Source organism: Heteronotia binoei, chromosome 21 (assembly GCF_032191835.1).
Source record: "Heteronotia binoei isolate CCM8104 ecotype False Entrance Well chromosome 21, APGP_CSIRO_Hbin_v1, whole genome shotgun sequence".
Lineage (NCBI taxonomy): Eukaryota > Metazoa > Chordata > Lepidosauria > Squamata > Gekkonidae > Heteronotia > Heteronotia binoei.
In genome coordinates, this window is record NC_083243.1 from 139,363,205 (window position 1) to 139,383,662 (window position 20,458).

General features: G+C 40.4%; 1 protein-coding gene across 1 annotated transcript; it reads left to right on the forward strand.

Annotated features, from left to right (window-relative positions):
• Positions 1-15,171: 15,171 nt before the first annotated feature.
• Positions 15,172-17,993, forward strand: PTH (parathyroid hormone). The gene is made up of 2 exons (XM_060261084.1): positions 15,172-15,263; positions 17,195-17,993. Exons 1-2 carry the CDS (start codon positions 15,178-15,180, stop codon positions 17,457-17,459), a joined length of 351 nt encoding a protein of 116 aa, XP_060117067.1. The 5' UTR covers positions 15,172-15,177; the 3' UTR covers positions 17,460-17,993.
• Positions 17,994-20,458: the final 2,465 nt, after the last annotated feature.

The following is a 20,458-nucleotide window of genomic DNA, read 5'->3' on the forward strand; positions in this document are numbered from 1 at the left end:
CAGGCATCCATTCCCAAGGGACTTCTGGCAGGATGATCAGGCTGCTTTAGACAGGACCGGATCTACATGCTTTTTGAGGGGGGACAAGATTAAAAAATGACATCCCCTTATGGGCCCATTCTATCTTATGTGCCCATAGAATATAATGGAGGCTATTTAAAACTACAATCCTAGAAACTCAGATAAAATATATAGCACGAGTTAGGAAAGGCACAAACAGGTATAAGAGAAGGCCTGCATGGTTAACAAACAAAGTAATGGAAGCTGTAAAAGGTAAGAAGGACTCCTTTAAGCGGTGGAAAGCTAGTCCAAGTGAGATTAATAAAAGGGAACACAGGCTGTGGCAAATCAAATGCAAGACTGTGATTAGGCAGGCAAAAAGGGACCATGAGGAGCATATTGCAAAAAACATAAAGACCAACAATAAAAATTTCTTCAAATATATTAGAAGCAGGAAACCAGCCAGGGAGGCAGTGGATGACCAAGGGGTAAAAGGATTACTGAAGGCGGATAGGGAAATGGCTGAGAAGCTGAATGCATTTTTTGCCTCAGTCTTCCCTGTGGAAGATGAAAATTGTTTGCTCGCTCCAGAACCACTAATTTTGGAAGGGGTGTTGAAAGACCTGAGTCGGATTGAGGTGACAAGAGAGGAAGTCCTACAAACGATTGATGAATTAAAAACTAATAAGTCACCAAGTCTGGGTGGCATACATCCAAGAGTACTGAAAGAAAAAGTTGAACTTGTGGATCTCTTGACAAAAATATGTAATCTTTCATTGAAATCTGCTTCCGTTCCTGAGAACTGGAAGGTAGCAAATGTCACCCCCATTTTTTAAAAGGGTTCCAGAGGAGATCCGGGAAATTATAGGCCAGTCAGTCTGACTTCAATACTGGGAAAGTTGGTAGAAACCATTATCAAGGACAGAATGAGTAGGCACATTGATGAACACAAGTTATTGAGGAAGACTCAGCATAAGCCGCCCTGAGCCTGCCTTGGCGGGGGAGGGCGGGATATAAGAATAAATTTATTATTATTATTATTATTATTATTATTATTATTATTATTATTATTATTATTATTATTATTATTATTATTATTATTATTCTGTAAGGGAAGATCTTGCCTCACTAGCCTGATACAGTTCTTTGAGGGAGTGAACAAACATGTGGACAAAGGGGACCCAATCGATGTTGTTTACCTTGACTTCCAGAAAGCTTTTGATAAAGTTCCTCATCAAAGGTTCCTTAGTAAGCTCAAGTCATGGAGACCATTTTCGCACACAGCTTACCATGCGGTCACATTTCTGTTCTCTCCGTAGCATCTGTCGGATTTCCCATTATCTGCGCTGGAGTTACAGGAAGTGCCGCGGCTTTTGCATGGCAAACGTAAACTGCGTTTTAGCGGTTTATGTTTGCTATGCAAAAGCCACGGCACTTCCTGTAACTTCGGCGTAGAGAGTGGGAAATCCAACGGACACTGCTGAAAGAACAGCAACGTGACCCTGTGGTAAGCTGTGTGCAAAAACGGTCGGAGTAAAAGGACAGGTCCTCTTGTGGATAAAAAACTGGCTAATTAATAGGAAGCAGAGAGTGAGTATAAATGGGCAGTCTTCGCAGTGGAGGATGGTAAGCAGTGGGGTGCCACAGGGCTCAGTACTAGGTCCCATGCACTTTAACTTGTTCATTAATGATCTGGAGTTGGGAGTAAGCAGTGAAGTGACCAAGTTTGCAGATTACATTAAATTGTTCAGGGTGGTGAGAACCAGAGAGGATTGTGAGGCACTCCAAAGGAATCTGTTGAGGCTGGGTGAGTGGGTGTCAACGTGGCAGATGATGTTCAATGCGGCTAAGTGCAAAGTAATGCACATTGGGGCCAAGAATCCCAGCTACAAATACAAGTTGATGGATTGTGAACTGGTAGAGAGAGAGATCTTGGGGTCATGGTAGATAACTCACTGAAAATGTCAAGACAGTGTGCGATTGCAATAAAAAAGGCCAACACCATGCTGGGAATTATTAGGAAGGGAATTGATAACAAATCAGCCAGTATCATAATGCCCCTGTATAATAACAATAATAATAAAATTTTATTTATACCCCGCCCTCCCCGCCGAGGCAGGCTCAGGGCGGCTTACAGGGCATGGTATGGACCATGCTATACAATAAAACAAGATAGTACAATTAATAAAACAGAATAATACAATTAAATACAATACATAAATTAAACATTAAATAAATAATCTAAAAACAGTATAACTTAATGGTGCTACAGTCTCAGTTTGTCCAAGATGGTTTGGTGTTACTACTAGGTTTCATCTTAAAAGGCTAGTTGAAAGAGGGCGGTTTTGCAAGCCCTACGGAACTGATTGAGTTCCCGTAGGGCCTGCACCTCCTCCGGCAGTTGATTCCACCATTGGGGTGCCTTTATAGAGAAGGCCTGCTCCCTAGTTGTTTTTAGTTTGGCCTCCTTAGGCCCAGGAATTTCCAGAAGATTTTGTGAACTAGATTGCAGTGCTCTCTGGGGAACATATGGAGAGAGGCAGTCCCTAAGGTAGGCAGGTCCTCAGCTATATAAATCGATGGTGCAGTCTCATTTGTGCAATTCTGGTCACCACACCTCATAAAGGATATTGTAACATTGGAAAAAGTCCAGAAAAGGGCAACTAGAATGATTAAAGGTTTGGAACACTTTCCCTATTAAGAAAGATTAAAACGCTTGGGGCTCTTTAGCTTGGAGAAATGTTGACTGCAGGGTGACATGATAGAGGTTTACAATATAATGCATGGGATGGAGAAAGTAGAGCAAGAAGTCCTTTTCTCCCTTTCTCACAATACAAGAACTCGTGGGCATTCAATGAAATTGCTGAGCAGTCAGCTTAAAACAGATAAAAGGGTGATTAACCTGTGGAATTCTTATGTTCTTATAATATCTACAATACCTTCTAAAATTAACACCAAAAAAGATGTCCTCCTCATCATAGGGGACTGGAATGCCTAAGTGGGAAATCAAAAGGTAACTGGAACAATTGACAAGTTTGGCCTTGGAGAACAAAGTGAAGCCGGGCAAAGGCTAGTTTGACAAAAGAAGTTGGTCATAGCAAACACCCTCTTCCAACAACCTAAAAGGCGACTCTACACATGGATATCATCTGATGGGCAACACAGAAATCAGATTGATTATATACTCTGCAGTCAAAGATGGAGAAGCTCCTTACAGTCAGCAAAAACAAGACCTGGAGCTGACTGCAGCTCAGATCATGAGCTATTCATTGCAAAATTCAGGCTTAAACTGAAGAAAACTGGGGAAGCCATTAGGCCATTCAGGTTTGACCTTGATCACATCCCTTATGAATATACAGTGGAGGTGAAAAATAGGTTTAAGGAACTAGAGTTGATGGACAGAGTGCCTGAAAAACTATGGACGGAGGTTCATGACATTGTACAGAAGGCAGCAACCAGCACCATCCCAAAGAAAAAGAAATGCAAGAAAGCAAAGTGGCTGTCTGATGAGGCTTTACAAATAGCTGAGGAAAGAGAAAGGCAAGGGTGAAAAGGAAAAATTCACCCAACTGAATGCAGATTTTCAGAGAACAGCAAGGAGAGAGAAGGAGGTCTTTCTGAAGGAACAATGCAAAGGAATAGAGGAAAATAATAAAATGGGAAGGACAAGAGATCTCTTCAAGAAAATTGGAGAAATTAAGGGAACATTTCGTGCAAAGTTGGCCATGATAAAGGACAAAAACGGTAGGGACCTAACAGAAGCAGAAGAGATCAGGAAGAGGTAGCAAGAATACACAGAAGAATTATACAAGAAGGATCTCAATGTCCCTGACAACCATGACAGTGAAATCGCTGACCTTGAGCCAGACATCCTGGAGTGTGAAGTTAAATGGGCCTTAGAAAGCATTACTAACAACAAAGCGAGCGGAGATGACAGTATCTCAGTTGAGCTATTCAAAGTCCTAAAAAATGATGCTGTTAAAGTGATGCACAAATTATGTCAACAAATTTGGGAAACGCAACAGTGGCCACAGGATTGGAAAAGATCAGTTTATATTCCAATCCCAAAGAAGGGTAATGCCAAAGAATGTTCATACTATCGCACCATTGCATACATTTCACATGCCAGCAAGGTCATGTTAAAGATCCTACAAGCTAGGCTTCAGCAGTATGTAGATTGGGAACTACTAGAAGTTCAAGCTGGGTTTCGGAGAGATAAAGGAACTAGAGATCAAATTGCCAACGTTCGCTGGATTATGGAGAAAGCAGGGAGTACCAGAAAAACATCTATTTCTGCTTCATTGACTACGCTAAAGCATTTGATTGTGTGGATCACAACAAACTGTGGCAAGTCCTTAATGAGATGGAAGTACCAGACCATCTCACATGTCTCCTGAGAAACCTGTATAAGGGTCAAGAAGCAACTATCAGAACGGGCTATGATTGGTTTAGAATAGGAAAAGGAGTTGGAGAAAGATGTATATTGTCACCCTGCTTATTTAATTTATACGCAGAGTTCTGTCAAGCATCAATATTTCTCAATAACCAGTCTTTTGTTGTTAAATCAATAGTTGCTTTATTGTAGAAACTCAGAAGCTTTACCAAGGACAGAATCCTTGGAAGTAATGACGTATACATGGTTACATAGTTACTATAGAGGATTACTTCAAAGGATAGTATACAAATGCAATTTGAGTCATGGATGCAAAGGTTACTACATAGTATCTCTTTTATTACTAAGGAATTTAGGCTTTTAAAAACATCTCCCTTTCTCACACTCCTCCAAGACCAGATAAGAATTGTCTGTGTGAATCTGGGGGAGAGGCACCTCACAACTTTACCAGCCAGGCTGTAGCATAAACATCCTTGGGCTAGATAGATTTACTGCTTGCCCAAACATTGTAAAGAGGAGGGGGGCGGTGGATACTAGTGGCCTGCTGTCTTTCTAAGAAACCATCATGGTACTTAGAAATATGCATGCTTGACAAGTACATAATGCGGAATGCTGGCCTGGATGAAGCACAAACTGGAATTAAGATTGCCAGGAAAAACATTAACAACCTCAGATATGCAGATGACACCACTTTAATGGCAGAAAGTGAGGAGGACCTAAAGAACCTCTTGATGAGGGTGAAAGAAGAGAGCACAAAAGTAGGCTTGAAACTCAGCATCAAAAAAACTAAAATCATGGCATCTGGCCCCATCACACCTTGGCAAATAGAAGGGAAAGTCATGGAAGTAGTGACAGACTTCACATTTCTGGGATCCAAGATCACTGCAGATGGTGACTGTAGCCATGAAATTAAAAGTCGTTTGCTCCTTGGGAGGACAGCTATGGCAAACCTGGGTAGTATAATAAAAAGTAGAGACATCACCCTGCCAACAAAAGTCCATATAGTCAAAGCAAGAGCTGGACCATAAGGAAGGCTGAGTGCAGAAGAATAGATGCTTTTGAGATTTATTTATTTATTTTATTTTATTTATATCCCGCCCTCCCTGCCAAAGTAGGCTCAGGGCGGCTCACAACATAAAATCCCACAAACAATTAAATTAATGAGCATTAAAATTACACATTCAGTAATAAAATAGATATACAATGATTAAAACAGTTAAAACAGAAAAAAGAGATATTGAGTTGGTGCTATTCTGGAGGCGATGGCCTTCTTCCACTTCTCTTAAATACTGGTGCCAAGTCAATTGAACGCCAGCTGGAAGAGGAAAGTCTTGCAAGCCCTGCAGAACTGCACAAGGCTCCATAAGGCCCTCACTTCATCTGGCAGTTGGTTCCACCAGCAGGGGGCTACAATTGAAAAGGCCCTGTCTCTGGTTGATTTCAATTGGGCCTCCTTCGGCCTGGGGATTACGAATAGATTTTGTGATCCTGATCTGAGTACTCTCTGGGGAACATGTGGGGAGAGACGGTCCCTAAGGTAGGCAGGTCCTAGGCCATATAGGACTTTAAAGGTAATAACCAGCAACTTGTAACAAATCCGGTATACTATTGGCAGCCAGTGCAGTTCCTGCAGTCTCGGCTGAAAGTGCTCCCACCTGCTCCCAGTGGAATTCACTGCCACAGGAGGTGGTGGCGTCCACAAGCACGGCCACCTTCAAGAGGGGTTAGATAAAAATATGGAGCAGAGGTCCATCAGTGGCTATTAGCCACAGTGTGTGTGTGTGTGTGTGTGTATATATATATATATATATATATATATATATATATATATATATATATATATATATATATTGGCCGCTGTGTGACACAGAATGTTGGACTGGATGGGCCATTGGCCTGATCTAACATGGCTTCTCTTATGTTCTTATGTTCTTATGTTCTTAAGCCCCAATAACAGCCGGGTGGCCGTGTTCTACACTAGCTGCAACTTCCGGGTTCGGCACAAGGGCAGCCCCATGTAGAAGGCATTACAGTAGTCCAGCCTCAAGGTGACTGTTGCATGGATCACTGTTGCCAGGTCGCCATGCTCCAGGAAGGGGACCAACTGCTTTGCCCACCTAAGATGGAAAAACACGGATTTAGCAGTAGCTGCTATCTGAGCCTCCATTGTCAAGGCAGGTTCTAGTAGCACTCCTAAGCTCTTGACCTTGTGCGCCATTGCCAATGGCGCACTGTCAAATGCTGGTAGGGGAATTTCCCTTCCCAGACCACCACGACTCAAGCAAAGGACCTCTGTCTTCGCTGGACTGAGCTTCAATCTACTCAGCCTAAGCCATCCAGCCATGGCTTGTAGTGCCAGGTCTAAATTTTCTGGGACACAGTCAGGCCAGCCGTTCATCAGTAGATAGAGCTGGGTGTCATCAGTGTACTCGTGGCAACCCAACCCATACCTCCGGGCAATCTGGGCAAGGGGGCGCATGTAGATGTTGAACAACATCGGAGCACCGCCCCCTGAGGCACCCCACAGTCAAGTGTGTGCCTCCAGGACAGTTCACCTCCAATCGCCACCCTTTGTCCCTGACCATCAAGGAAGGAGGAAAGCCATTGCAAGGCCAACCCCTGAATCCCTGCATTGGCGAGACGGCGGGTCAGCAACCGATGGTCGACCGTAACGAACGCTGCCAATAGGTCCAACATCAGTACTGCCGAGCCGCCTCATTCCAGATGCCGCTGGAGGTCATCCACCAGGGCGACCAGCACTGTCTCTGTCCCGTGACCTGGGCGGAAGCCGGACTGGTGAGGGTCTAGGACGGAAGTGTCATTCAGAAAGCTTTGTAACGGTAGTGCTACTGCCCTCTCAATAATTTTACCCAAAAAGGTAAAGAGCTGACACTCTACCCTCCTTGATACAAACTCACATAAAATATTTTCTATTTTAGGATGAGTGAAATGTTTTTAAGACAAATGTTTTATCCACTCAGAACATGTCTGAAGATTTTTATACAAAACAGTCTGCAGCACTGAATAATTATAATTCTCATGTAATACAGTAGCCATATCCAACATATTTTCAAGCATGTATCTATTGTTAAATCTGGATATTTCCTCATAATTAATATGTTACATACATGGTATATGACATGTATATTGAATAGTTTGGTGTTATAAAGTTTAACTATTTCTCAGGTTGCTGAAACTAAGATACAGGTGCTGAAATAACATACTGTACAATAGTTTGCTGCTCTCTCTCTCTCTCTTTAATACTGGGTGTATTTGCAATCTTTTGTAGAAAATTAAGGCATTATACTTCTAAATGTCATAAATATGCCAAATAATACCACAGAATGTATTATTGTATAATGACACTAAAGTGGTGTATCTAACAACAAAGCTTGTAAAAAGCTTGCCAGTGGTAGGGAATAGCAGTTATGAAAAGAAATAGCACTCGATATGGGCAATGAGGTATGGAAACTTATACTTTCCTCTTTACCTGGATCTCAAATCTGCTTTGAATACAGTCTTTCCAGAAAGATTCTACCAAAGCAGGTCTAGGAAATGAAGAAGAGAAAAGCACAAAAAAATGGACAACTAACTGCCCAACTATACTGTGTGGTAGCGCTGCCCCGCCCCGCCTCGCTGCCAAAAAAAAAAAACCTGCTGCAGTTTGTGGAGGAATGAAGAACAAAAGCTCCACATGGAATAAAATAACTCTTCATCAGCTAGTAAATCCCATCTGTTGGTACACATTAAGCATGTAAAGTGGAGAAATATGTGTCTATATTTCAGAAACATCTTCCTCACTCTTAGACTTGAATAGAAGCTTTAGTACATATGGAGCTCTGGATCATGCAGTATATAGAACAAGCAGATTATCCTGGGTGTTAGTAATGCAGTTGTCATTCCCAGTTCAATGGTATTTCTGTTATTGATCAATGAGGTATGTGTCTGGAGAGAACAAGATGCAGCCCTCATCTTCATGAATTTCCTTAACAGCATTCCACTAGCTCCATCAGGCCTGGGATTCTTCTCATAAAAGAGAGATGAGGTAACTAGGGTTCCCCATTTAGGCTTCAAAATAGCTATGTAATGCTGTATGAGACTCTGTGCAGCCGAGGTGTGGGAGTGGCATGCAGAGAGAAGAAACTGATGCATTCATATCTTCATAAAGTGGCATATTTAGCATAGATACATTTCAAAGTACCTGTCTGGTGTACTGCAGGTACTTCATATGAAGAAATGAATGTAATCTATTTAAATATGTCCTCTGAAACAGTGTACTTTTGTGACTTTGATGGTAGGGTGGTGGAATGTGGGGTTCTTGTACAGAATCCCTTTGTTCTGAATCATGACATCCCTTTTTGCACATTTTATATATTTTTAAGCTATAGACTGCATTACATGAATAGATACCTGCCTTCAGACAAATGCAACAGAAGCTGGTTAATTATAAATTAATAGAGAGATAACTTCTGATACTTCTAAACAGCAGTTTATTGAAGGATAGATATGCACTCTATCAGCATGTAGCAATGACTTCATACTTCACTGTCCATGCTGTAGGTAGCAGTAGGACCACACAGGACTAACAGGGATCATGCAGGAGTTGTGCCCAATAGAACAAGGAAAGAAACATATATCTTACCAAGTACATATATTCCTGGCTTCCTACTGCTTTAATGCATAAGCACAAAGTTGATGCTGCATTGTACCATTGGTGCAAACATTATTTGGGAATTCAAAATAAATGCACCGTCCAGTCAGGGCCTTGCTGTTACATTTCATCTTTCCTAGTTAACAGAGTACTCCAAGAGACACCTGAGGCTGAGTCATGTTGGGTTATGCAATTGACTAGGCATGCTGCTGAGGTATTTAAGAAGCCACAAATCTTGTCAATCAAATGAAGATCTAAAGAGTTTACTGACTGTCACTTTGGATCTCCATTATGTCAGGAGAGAAATATTTCTTAGATGTATTTAGAATGGTTGCCACACTGCAACTATCCAGTGTGTCACTGCTTACCACTTCTCTTGGCTATGACATTATTAGAGAACTTTATACTGAGGTCTTCCCATTAATGTAGATATGAATGAAAACAATAGTTCTTAGTATTATAGGTTACAGATTACAGATTGTACAGGACAGTCATAAATGGATGTGCACATATGTCTAATGCAAGGAAAGAGACATATTGTACCTTTTCTATATTGTTGGACAGCTATGCTGGACAGCTCAGGCTTTGTAGAACTGAATATTACATATTAAAATTACGATGCATGAGTATCCAAATGTGATATACTAGGGTAAAATCTACATCAATATGATTTCTTTTACAGGTCAATACATTCTGTGGCATAACTGCATGTCACTTTATCACTCTTCTTACTAGTGCAATGATAGCAACATTCCTTCATGCTCTGCTCTGTTGCTTGCGTGAAGGCCAGTGAAAGGTTGGCATATGCCTGATCTAGCTTTTCCAGTGAGAAAATCTGAGGTCAGCTTTTCTTCACCAGCATCTTCAGTTTACATCCCTGTTCTTCAAAACTGCCTGATAACCCAAGCTATTAAATTTGATATCATAGACATTGTCGTCATTAATATGATGTAGATATATTTCTCTGTGTACTATTAGAGATTTTAGATTATTAGCAATGGTCTCAGGTTCAGGAGATTCAGTAATTAAAGTAGTTATTTATTATGTTATCAGACATAGCCACATCAAAGCTCTTTCTTACAACTGCAAACTTAAGAGAATTTAAGACAGGAGCTGAGCTTAGCATCTCCACACAAAGCTTTATTTGTAGAAAATGCAATGTCAGGGATCATGTCTATCTGGAAGCAATTTTTTCTAATCTAACAATTAACCATAACCCTAAATCTGCAAGTATTCAGTAATAAAGGATTTCATTCTGAATCTACTCAAGGGTGTCAAATGATTGAGTCTTAGAATAGATGTGGCTTTCCTTCTTATGTACATAGCCAAACCATTTCTTAGCAAACTAGAACAATCCAGATAGGCCCTGTCAGGTGATGGACATGTCAAAAATGCATTCTAGTCAGCAATCTATTTATATATATTCCACCTTTCCATTTGTGGAGGAAGGACCCTCGAGATGACTACCACATAATAAAACAATCATCATTAACTACAAACCAACTATAAATGCAGCATAACCTCTCCCACCGAAAGATCAAAAATCATCAGAAAAACTTCTCAGCAGAACAAACAATTCAAAAACAATTCAATTGCCATACAAACCAAATCTATGATGAAACTATGATTTTTGAAGGCTAGCAGTCAAAGCCAATTGACCATTGTAGAGTTCTGCTAAGTGCAAGAACAAAAGAGGTCCTATCCACTGTATTTAGCTGTCATAATTCTATGAATGTAAATGATTTATTGACATCCATTACAGAAATCTCATGATCAATGCTTTGAGCCTAAGACCCAAGGAAAAACATGAAATGGCTGGGCATTGCAAGCTTTTGTACATAAATTGCTTCATGTGCTGGTCAGCCAATGGAGAAAACAGAGGATTTGTTCTGTAGCTCCTGTGTGATTGAGCAACCCTGAAAAAGCAAATGATGATGCAGAAGGAAGCAAGAGAGAGAGAAGGATGCAGATGACAGTGAATTGCTCGTGGGCATGATAGGAGCCCTCCAGGAGCCTAATTCGGCTCTCAGGCCACATGTTTGACACCCCTGTCCTAATCTGTTGAGATCAGAGCCACTCAGTTGTATTATAGAAGAGAAATATTACTACTTCTTAGCTGTATTAGTAATAGCAATAATAATTTTAGTATTGCATAATATATTCTGCCCAGAACCCCATTCTCACTGTCCTTTTTTCTTTATCTCCATTACAGTTCTGCCCTTCTCTACAGCTCTCTCTCTTGCTTTCATGTCCTTCCAACTCACTGCTTATTTTGTTCCTTTAGTTCATATCTGAGTTCTCTGTCCCTTAGCTTCCCTGCATCCAATCTTTTCTTACTCCAGCTTTCCATACCTCAGCCTCCTTGCCTGCCTAATGACCCCTTGTCTGTTCCTCTGTTGCCAATGTTTCCTAGTCAAAACAGTTCATTTGCGAACATATCATGGCAGTGAGACAACTATTGTATAGGCAACAATTAAGAAAAGCTTAAACACTGATGCATGAGTAGCATTTTTACCGACTTCAAAAACTACTCAGAAATGGTGTCTGGATTGGTCATAGTAGATTCCATTTTGTTGAAGACTCTCCAGAAGCCCAGATGATACCGGTTACATTTTCTTCAAAGTTCCATTAAAAATGTGCATATTTCATTATCATCCAGTTATTTAATCAGTTCCCCCAATTAAAGTTTTTTCTTACATCATTTAAGCTTTACTGCTCTGATATAACTGATATAAACACAATAATTCCTGATTACACCACTAATTTAGCATATGTCATAAAATATCAGTAGCAGGCATCAAACAGATATTTAAACTCAGCCATTAAACAAGATGTTCCATGACCACTATTATGCTGTATTGCATATCTACAACCCAAGCCACAGTCTACCAGAAGTAGAAAGCAGATGTAACAAAGAAGTTGTCTGCAGAGGCAAGAAATATGCATTATTCAATTGAGTGCGGCAAGCCAGTTAGTGTGGCAAGCAATCTCCCCCACCCCCACAACAACTAAAATGCCCTCAGTTACACCTTGTGAAAATATATTCCTCTGATAAACTTTAATTGAAAGAAAATGAAAGTGGTGATGGCGGCATTTTGTCTAATTTTTACTTTTAGTTCTACTATAATACTCCATTTGTTCCCAGAAAAGCACACATACATACATTTGCTTAAAACAAAGATATGCTTGTTAACAATGCTATTCTGCCATTTATTTTTCTCTGAAAGGAAGGGAATAGTTTGACTGTATGCCTTCCACTTCCATATGGCTGATTATGGGTCACCGACTGGGTGGCTGGTCAGACTGTTGTACTGTTCTCTACTGTGATGTGCACAAGACATCTCTCTCTCATTAAAATGATCACTAAGATATTCAGTGGACTTCTCTGTTCTTACTTTGTGATACCCATCTGAAGTAGGCTGGATTTAATGAAGTTGGGCACATGGGGCAAAGATTACTATAGCTTGACATTTATTTTATTAGCTGATTGTAATCCAGTTGTAAATGTGACTTTTTTAGTCATCTATGGACTCATTAACATTTAAAGCTCATCATTAATTAATTAACCCAATGACATAATTTCTTTATGTGCATCTTTCTTCAACCCTCAACTCAGATTCCTCAAAAGTCAAACTCCTTTGAAGTTACCAAGGATACTGTATTTGATCCTAAACCTTCCTTTTCTTTCAATGCCCCATTAACAAAAGCACAAGATGGGTGGTACATGAGGGTCAGGGGGTGTGTTTGGGAGTGACATCAACTGAGACAATAAAAGGGCTCCTTAGTTACTTAGAAGTTCTATTTTAAAGTTACATTTAAGGAGACCTCTAGACCAATTAAACAGACTTTAAATCAACGTCTGCTGGCTGCTGGCATATCAAAAACAAGAACCTGCTTGAGAAACTCTTTGGTAAGAACCTTCTATTTTATTTCAGAAAGTGACTTTTATAAGTGCCTGCTTTATGCAATATTGGATTGCAGTAGTCAACTGCTTGAAAACAAATGTGTGCCTGGGTCTAAATTGTTTGTTAATCTGGTAAATTCTTTAAAGCCAGCTGAGAAATGACTAAACATTTCACTGAGGTGATTAATCCAATTGTCTAATGGAAAAAAAATTGGGCATATGAAACTGTGTTTGGATGATGTTATATAAGAATGTAAAGCATCTTAACAGCAGTTTTTTATGATGCAACTGTGAAAATAATACATAGCATAGGTTTCATTTCAAATACTAGTGTTTTATTCAGCAATGCCACACCACATTGAAATATGCTGAACACTTTTAATTCAAGACGGTAGGCAGTTCTTGGTTTAATGATACAAAATTAGTTGGGGAAAATTTGAGCTTGTTTTGCTTCCTGCTGTGTCACTAGCAGTAACTGATCATTGTCGAAACATTCAAACTGCTCTTTCAGTGAGACTTCCAATGACAGCAATGACAACTCTGTTGGCAGAGTTATTTCAAGACTGGACTTTCTGTGCCAATAACTTTAGTTATATTACTGAACAAAGCAAAATAAAATTAATTTCTCCTACAGTTATGGTGTTAGCATTGGAAGGTGAGGGAAGGAAAGAAAGGATTAACTGGGTTTTACTTATGTCACAATGAATCTCTTTGCTAAGGGAGATGTGAACAAACCAGAGTAAGGCTAGAACAGGGCCGAAGGTTTGTCATATCATACAAGAAAAGGATAAGCTAATAACATGAGGCACAATCCAGCCAAAATTTTAAAAGTTTATGTCTTATTGATTTTACTGCAAGAGTTAAGCAAACATTCAGTTTTCTCCTGTTAAAATCAGTGGGACTTTAATGTAATTTTGGCTGGACTGTCCATATATTTTAAGCAATGCTTTCAAAGCTAATTTACAGAAGAAAAGTTAGTAAATTTTAAAACTTTGTATTAACAGCATTCTAAGATCAAAAGTCACCTGACAGATAATTCAAGCTAGCCTAATTTTGATAGCACTCAAAAGCTAAGCAGGGTGGCAGTGGAAGGGAGACCACCAAGGAATACATAATGTATACTAACATATAACCTAATGTGACTGAACAGCGATTATGAAATATGAAATAATAAATTGGTTGACACTTTGGAAGAATAGTACTATATTTGGTTGCTGAACCATTTTCCATGCAGGAGTAAGGAATAGAAAACGCACAGTATACAATATAGGGATGAGTGTCAACCGAATCACAAATCATGATTTGTTCCGAACTGGTCTGAACCCTGATGATTCATTTGGTTCATTTTTCCAGACAGCCTGGCGCTGATGCAATCAATTCCGAGGCAACTCTGTGGATAGACTTCTAGGACCTCTAAAAACACTTATAGCAGTTGTCGATAGCTTGATCAGCAGCTCTGGGAGCCAATCATGGAGCTCCCATTCTGCAGCACAAAGAGTTGTGAGAGCTGAAGCTGAGCTTTCCTAGGGGCACCTGCTTGGGGAGGCTATAATGCGGACATTCCAAATCCAATCTTTGCCAAACTTAGAGAACGAATGGAGGAGAGCCTGCTGAAGACTCCCAGTTCCACACTAGACCTTTAATCCTGGTTCAGCCCTATCCTCAAACTGACACTTGAATAATGAAATCATAGAAACCAACTCTATGAGTTTATGGTTCTATGATTCTAGTGTAGAAAATCAGTTTGGGGACAGGGCTGAACCAGGATTAAAGGTGTAGTACAGAACTGGCCATGAGTTTTACACCTCCCAAACATAACAAACCTATGAAACTGGAAAACAAATAATGAAATGAAATCAACCACCAATTCCCCTGGTTCGTGCCCAGCCTTACAACAGAACATTACTAGAAACATTTATGCTGAATAAAACCTGTCCATAAACTTGCTGCTTGAATCAGACAAAGTGTATTTATGCTATCACAGTGAAGCTATGAACTGTTATCTTCAATTAAAATGGAGCAGATGATGGAAGACTTGGTCAAAGCATAACAAAAAATCAATTTGACTTCTCAGTTTCCTGTCCTATTCAGTACACACACAAAATACATATTGCCTAAATAACCTGTTCTTTATTTATTTTGATACATTGTTAAAAGCTTTCCTTTGTCTAACCCATTACACCCAAGAGTACCCAGAATAACTAGTTTCTTTCCGCTCTTTCAGTTAGCATGACTTCAACCAGAAACATGGCTAGAACAGCGATCATTTTATGGGCAGTCTGCTTGTTCACCAGTTCTGATGGAAAAGCCATGATGTGAGTGGAAAACACTTATATATACAGATATTTAGGAATCTTAAAATAGTAAAGCTATATCTGAATCTCTATTGTTGTGTTGTTTTTCTAATTTCTGACCTTAACCACAAGAATCATGGGTGAAAAACTTATTTAAATGTCTTTTCAAGATCATCCAGTGAACAGTTGTTTACTTATCTTGAAGAAAGTCTAATTAAAATGCAGTTGAGACTTTCTTCAGAGAAAACATGTATAACTTAAAGAACCAGAAGTTGAGGAATAAGGGGATGCTGTGTATAAAATAATACTAATCAGGAACGTTTGTTCTGGGGTAGTCTGATCTCATCAGACTGCAGAAGCTAAGCAGGATTAGTATTGGGAAGGGAGACTACCAAAGAAGATTCTGCAAAGGAAGGCAATGCGAACCACCTCTCACTTGCCTTGAAAGTCCCTTGCTGGGGTTACGTAAGTTGAGTACAACTTGACAGGACTTTGCACATACATTTTGTTTTGTTGATTTCTCTTTTAGACTTCTCTTGTGCATTCCTCTTCTGTAATATCTGAAGAGCATAAAGCCCCAGAGATGTAACCTTATATCTTGGCACTGGACTGAAATCTCTCCAAATGCACCTGCCTATTATGCACATGATGCGTATTATTATTATTATTACTTGATACAAATCAAATCAGTGCTAGATTTAACTCTTTGATAATAATGTTTATAACTCAGGTGGGTTGGGGGGTTGCTGTATGTCAGATGGTGAAGCAGCTGCTGCAATGACTATGTAGTACCTATCAGCCATCCTAACTTCTTGCACAATATATAGTCATTTCTGTTATGAAACTACAGATAAATATGGGACTATGTTAGGGTGGCCAGATGAAACAGAATACAGGGCTCCTGCACTTTAATATTATATAGGACAGAACTGTTTGCAAATGCAAGTTTTCTGATACAAAACCAATTTTCTGCACAAGTACTAAAAGCAGAGGAGTGTTGTCCTCTGTTTCTTCTGGCCTCCCCAAATCCTCTGACCATATGCAATATAAATGTAGTCTGGAACATCAATATTTTCTTTTGGGCAGCTTGCATTGAATTTGCTCATGGCAAGTACAGCATCACAAACCCAAGCTTCAATTTGATGTGAAATTGCACATTATTTTTTTAAGAGCTCACAGTGCAACCAAATTTGGGATCTGTACTCATGGTGGAACATTTAGATCAGAGATCCTCTGATTTTGTTGAACTGCAAGCATTTTGGAATTTTGAACAAGGGTAGTGAGAGCCATCATGAAATGGCTACTCTGATCCAGGTAGACCCAATCACAAATTTTGGAAGTTTCAGGTCACATCTCCTCCTGCAAAGGAGGAAGCTGCTTCTGGATGGGTATTCCTTTCAGATGCAAAAGTGAAGACTTCTAGGCTGTTCTGAAATACTTTCTGCATTGAGGAGAACTAGGGCCACCTCTTTGCTGTTTGGTTTCAGTCTCCAAAGAAAGAGGAGGGTTTGCTTCCTGCACAGACATAGTGAAGCTGAGCACATAGATGTAAGAAATGCTGTGTCTGTAGCCAAGGCTAGGGCATATGGTTGTGGCCTACCTGAGCTCAGCACTTGTTGGTCAGTCAACAGGTAGGGGAAAATGCGAGGCTTCCCAAGATGCAAGTGAGTACCAGGAAACTAACCAGCAGGCGCCACAAATCCAGGTGTGTCATGCCAGGGATTGCTGATTTATTCTCTTATCACTATCATAGTTATCCTGAGATGATAAATGAAAGTCTCCATACAATGAATTTAAATTTCCAGCATAACTGTGAAAAGTGTACCTGTGCTCTGTTAACAACACAGGGGATAGGCTGAACAGATTTTATCTTGCTATTCAATAAAAACAAGCATTGCTTCATGTAGCTTTACACAAAGGCTTTAATCCCTCCCCAACAATTTTCATTACAGGAAGAGGTCTGTGAGTGAAATGCAGATTATGCATGATTTGGGGGAACACCTTCATTCTGCTGACAGGCAAAATTGGCTCCTTGAGAAACTACAGACTGTACATCATGATGGCCAGCCTGCTGAAGAAGCAGCAGTGGATGCTAAGCCTCGTGAAGTCAGAAGTTGGAGGCTGATGCCCGATCACCTGCAGACAAAGATGCAGAAGAAGCAAAAGGATTGGAACAAAGCTTATAGGAGTGTCACATTTAAAACAAAACCCCAGTGAAGACAGCCATAATGTTGTGTTGCCAAGTACATACAGTAGTGAGAAAATAGGGCATTTCATTATTTATAATTGCTGAGATGACATCAATGGCCATGTTCGCACAACGCTACTTATTGAGGATTAGGTATGCTTACATTGCACATATTATATTCATAGTCTACATATAGTGGGGGCTTGGGCTCACACTGTTGTCCACAAGGTTGAGAGGGTGAATTGCAAGGCCAATGGATACCACGCAGTCTTTATTATTGGCTTTCTGATGCTGAGGTGGATGGACAGGTAAGAAAGATATATCCCTTTCCTAGAGAGATCTACCACCTTTTAACTGTATGAACTGAACCTAGTACATGGGCAGCTGCTATGATGACATGCCCAAGTATATCTTAAGACCAAGGGCCACTTCATATATTACTGTCAGTAAGGGGACAGATACAACCAGTGTCTTGATGCTGTTTCTGCAACTCATTTTGACTTTTGGATGATACAAATTGTTTTCTTACAGCAGACAAAACAGGAGACAGCAACAGAGGATTGGTCATGTAACCACATTTCCTTTCTGGCAAGGCAAGGAGGTACCAAGCAGTGCCAGATTAAACCCTATAGAGGACCCTAGGCAGTCAAAATCTCAGGCGACCCCTTGCAAATTATCTCCGCCTTCTGAGTGCCCGCCCCACTGATTATCTCCCCCTTCTGCAAATTATCTCCACCTTCTGAGCGCCCTGAGTCTGAGCGCCCGCCCCGCTGCCCGCATCTCCCACTGCAGCCTGCAGGCACCTTCTCAAAAATGCCTTTGACAAAGATGTGGGGGAGAGGTAGAGAGAGGCAAACTTGGCAATGAGGCCATCAACAGCCAAATCAGGCAAGTTGGGCAAAGAGCGGCTAAGTTGCTGGCTGTGCATGCAGGCAGAGAGGGCTGCAAGCAGGGGGAAAACTGGGGGGGGAGCTGGCCCAGGGCCCCTATAGGTGTGGGGCCCTTGGCCAGTGCCTACTTTACCTAATTGTTAATCTGGCCCTGGTACCAAGAATAACCTTTACTTGCTTTGTGGCTTGATTGCTGAAAGAAAGCAGCAGGTAGTCTTCCCCGGTAGCTAGGAAAGGTGGTTGCATAGATTGAGCCAGGCATTCTCACCCCTCACAAGGGGATCTGAATGCCAGGACTGATTCTCAGCTGTCTCCGGTTCTGAAAGATGGCAGCCCTCTGTTGACAATCATGATAATGAGCCATGGAATAGTGGCTACACTCAATCAGACATAGGGAACAAGATTAATAATTGGTATCAAAATATCCCTTTTGAATTGCCCCGCCATGGTAGCCTAAATATTTGTCTAAATTTACAACAACTGTAATCCATAAAGTAAAAATGTAGAGCAGTCCTACAGGGGACACCACACATTTCAATATGATTATAATTTATTCAAAAATAAGCATTTTGTGAATTGGTGCCATACAAACCATTTACTGCAAACCTTTGACTGCTTTATGTGTGTGCACATGTATCTGAAGGTTTGGGGGAACTTTTGGATCTCTCTTATATTCAGACAGTCAGAAATATTATTAATGAAGGCTTGGTGGGTGGGAACACATGAGATTCAGAGAACCAGGATTCTCAGATAAAGGGAACCTGGATAAATGTATACAACAAAATGAAGTAGAAAGGATAATGTATTCTAATGCCCAAAGAGTGTTATAATTGAAGGTCATAGATTCAAATATCATCCCCAGCACTTTCTTTCATTGAACCACTGGGAACATATGTAAATAGGAGGTATATCCAAACTACATAGTTAAAGTGGTATCTCTAGGAATTGCATGGATAGGGAAAGTGATCACAATTCCTTGGATTTGCAGGGGGGAAGAAACATGACGGTTAAACTAATTAAAGTATTATTATGCTTAAGAATTGAAACACCAGATGAGTCTGGAGCTCAGTGCAAGCATTCACTTAAATGCTGAGCAATGCTCCGTGCACATTTTCTTCTGCACTTAAGAAACTTCTGCACCATTAAACTGAATAGGACACTCCTGCTTATGCAGAGTTCCAAATGTACATTGAAACACCTCTGTGTGCATTAAAGCCAATGAATTAGAACTAAAGGCTATTGGCATATCAAAGGTTATCATCTTGTATCTTTACTGATGTAACAAATGTGATCTTTCAGACACACATTATGCTGCTGCAAATCCTTGAAACCATAGAGAACTGCACTGTATTAAGTGATGTTTCATGCTAACAAGGTTCTGAGAATAAGATAGGGTATGTTTGTGGGAATACAACCTTAAAATGCACTATTTATTCTTTTGTTGTACGTTCATGTCTGACTTACAAAAATGCAGCTTTCTTTTTTCACCCACCTATGTCTTGCTTATGCCTTGCCAAATAAAATGGACCAAATGCCTCTCAGACAATAGTGGTTGAAAGCAAACATTCTGGTCTTCCTGTTATTATTCACATTGATATTTGCCACCTACTTCAGGATGATGAAACCCCTGTTTTTGGTACATATAAGTGACACTGCACAATCCATTTATGTTGACTCAGAAATACCAATGACACCAGGAAAATATCAGGAGTGGGGAGAAGGTACTAATGGTGCCATCCTAAGCAGAGTTACACCTTTCTAAATCCATCAACTTCACTTCCTACTGTGTCTAACCACTAACAGTGACAAATATGTAACATCATGTCCATCTATTTAGCTTGCATCCAATACTAAGCTTGCCAGAATTGTTCTTAATGCAGACCTTGTAAAAGGGTCATTCCCCTTCTCCCCATTCTGCCTGCTGCTTTTATCTGAAAACTGCTGGAACATGTAGGCATGTCCTATGTGGCCCTACCCTCCCTTCTTGCTGCATGAAGTAGTTGTATCCTTCCTTTTTCTGTTCATTGCTTGAGGCATGGAGAGGGGCTCTGTGTGAATCTGTGTGTCTGTGTACTGCCCCACATCCCCCCATTCCCAGCTAAATGTCTATAGCCCAGGGGTGGCCAAATTGTGGTTTG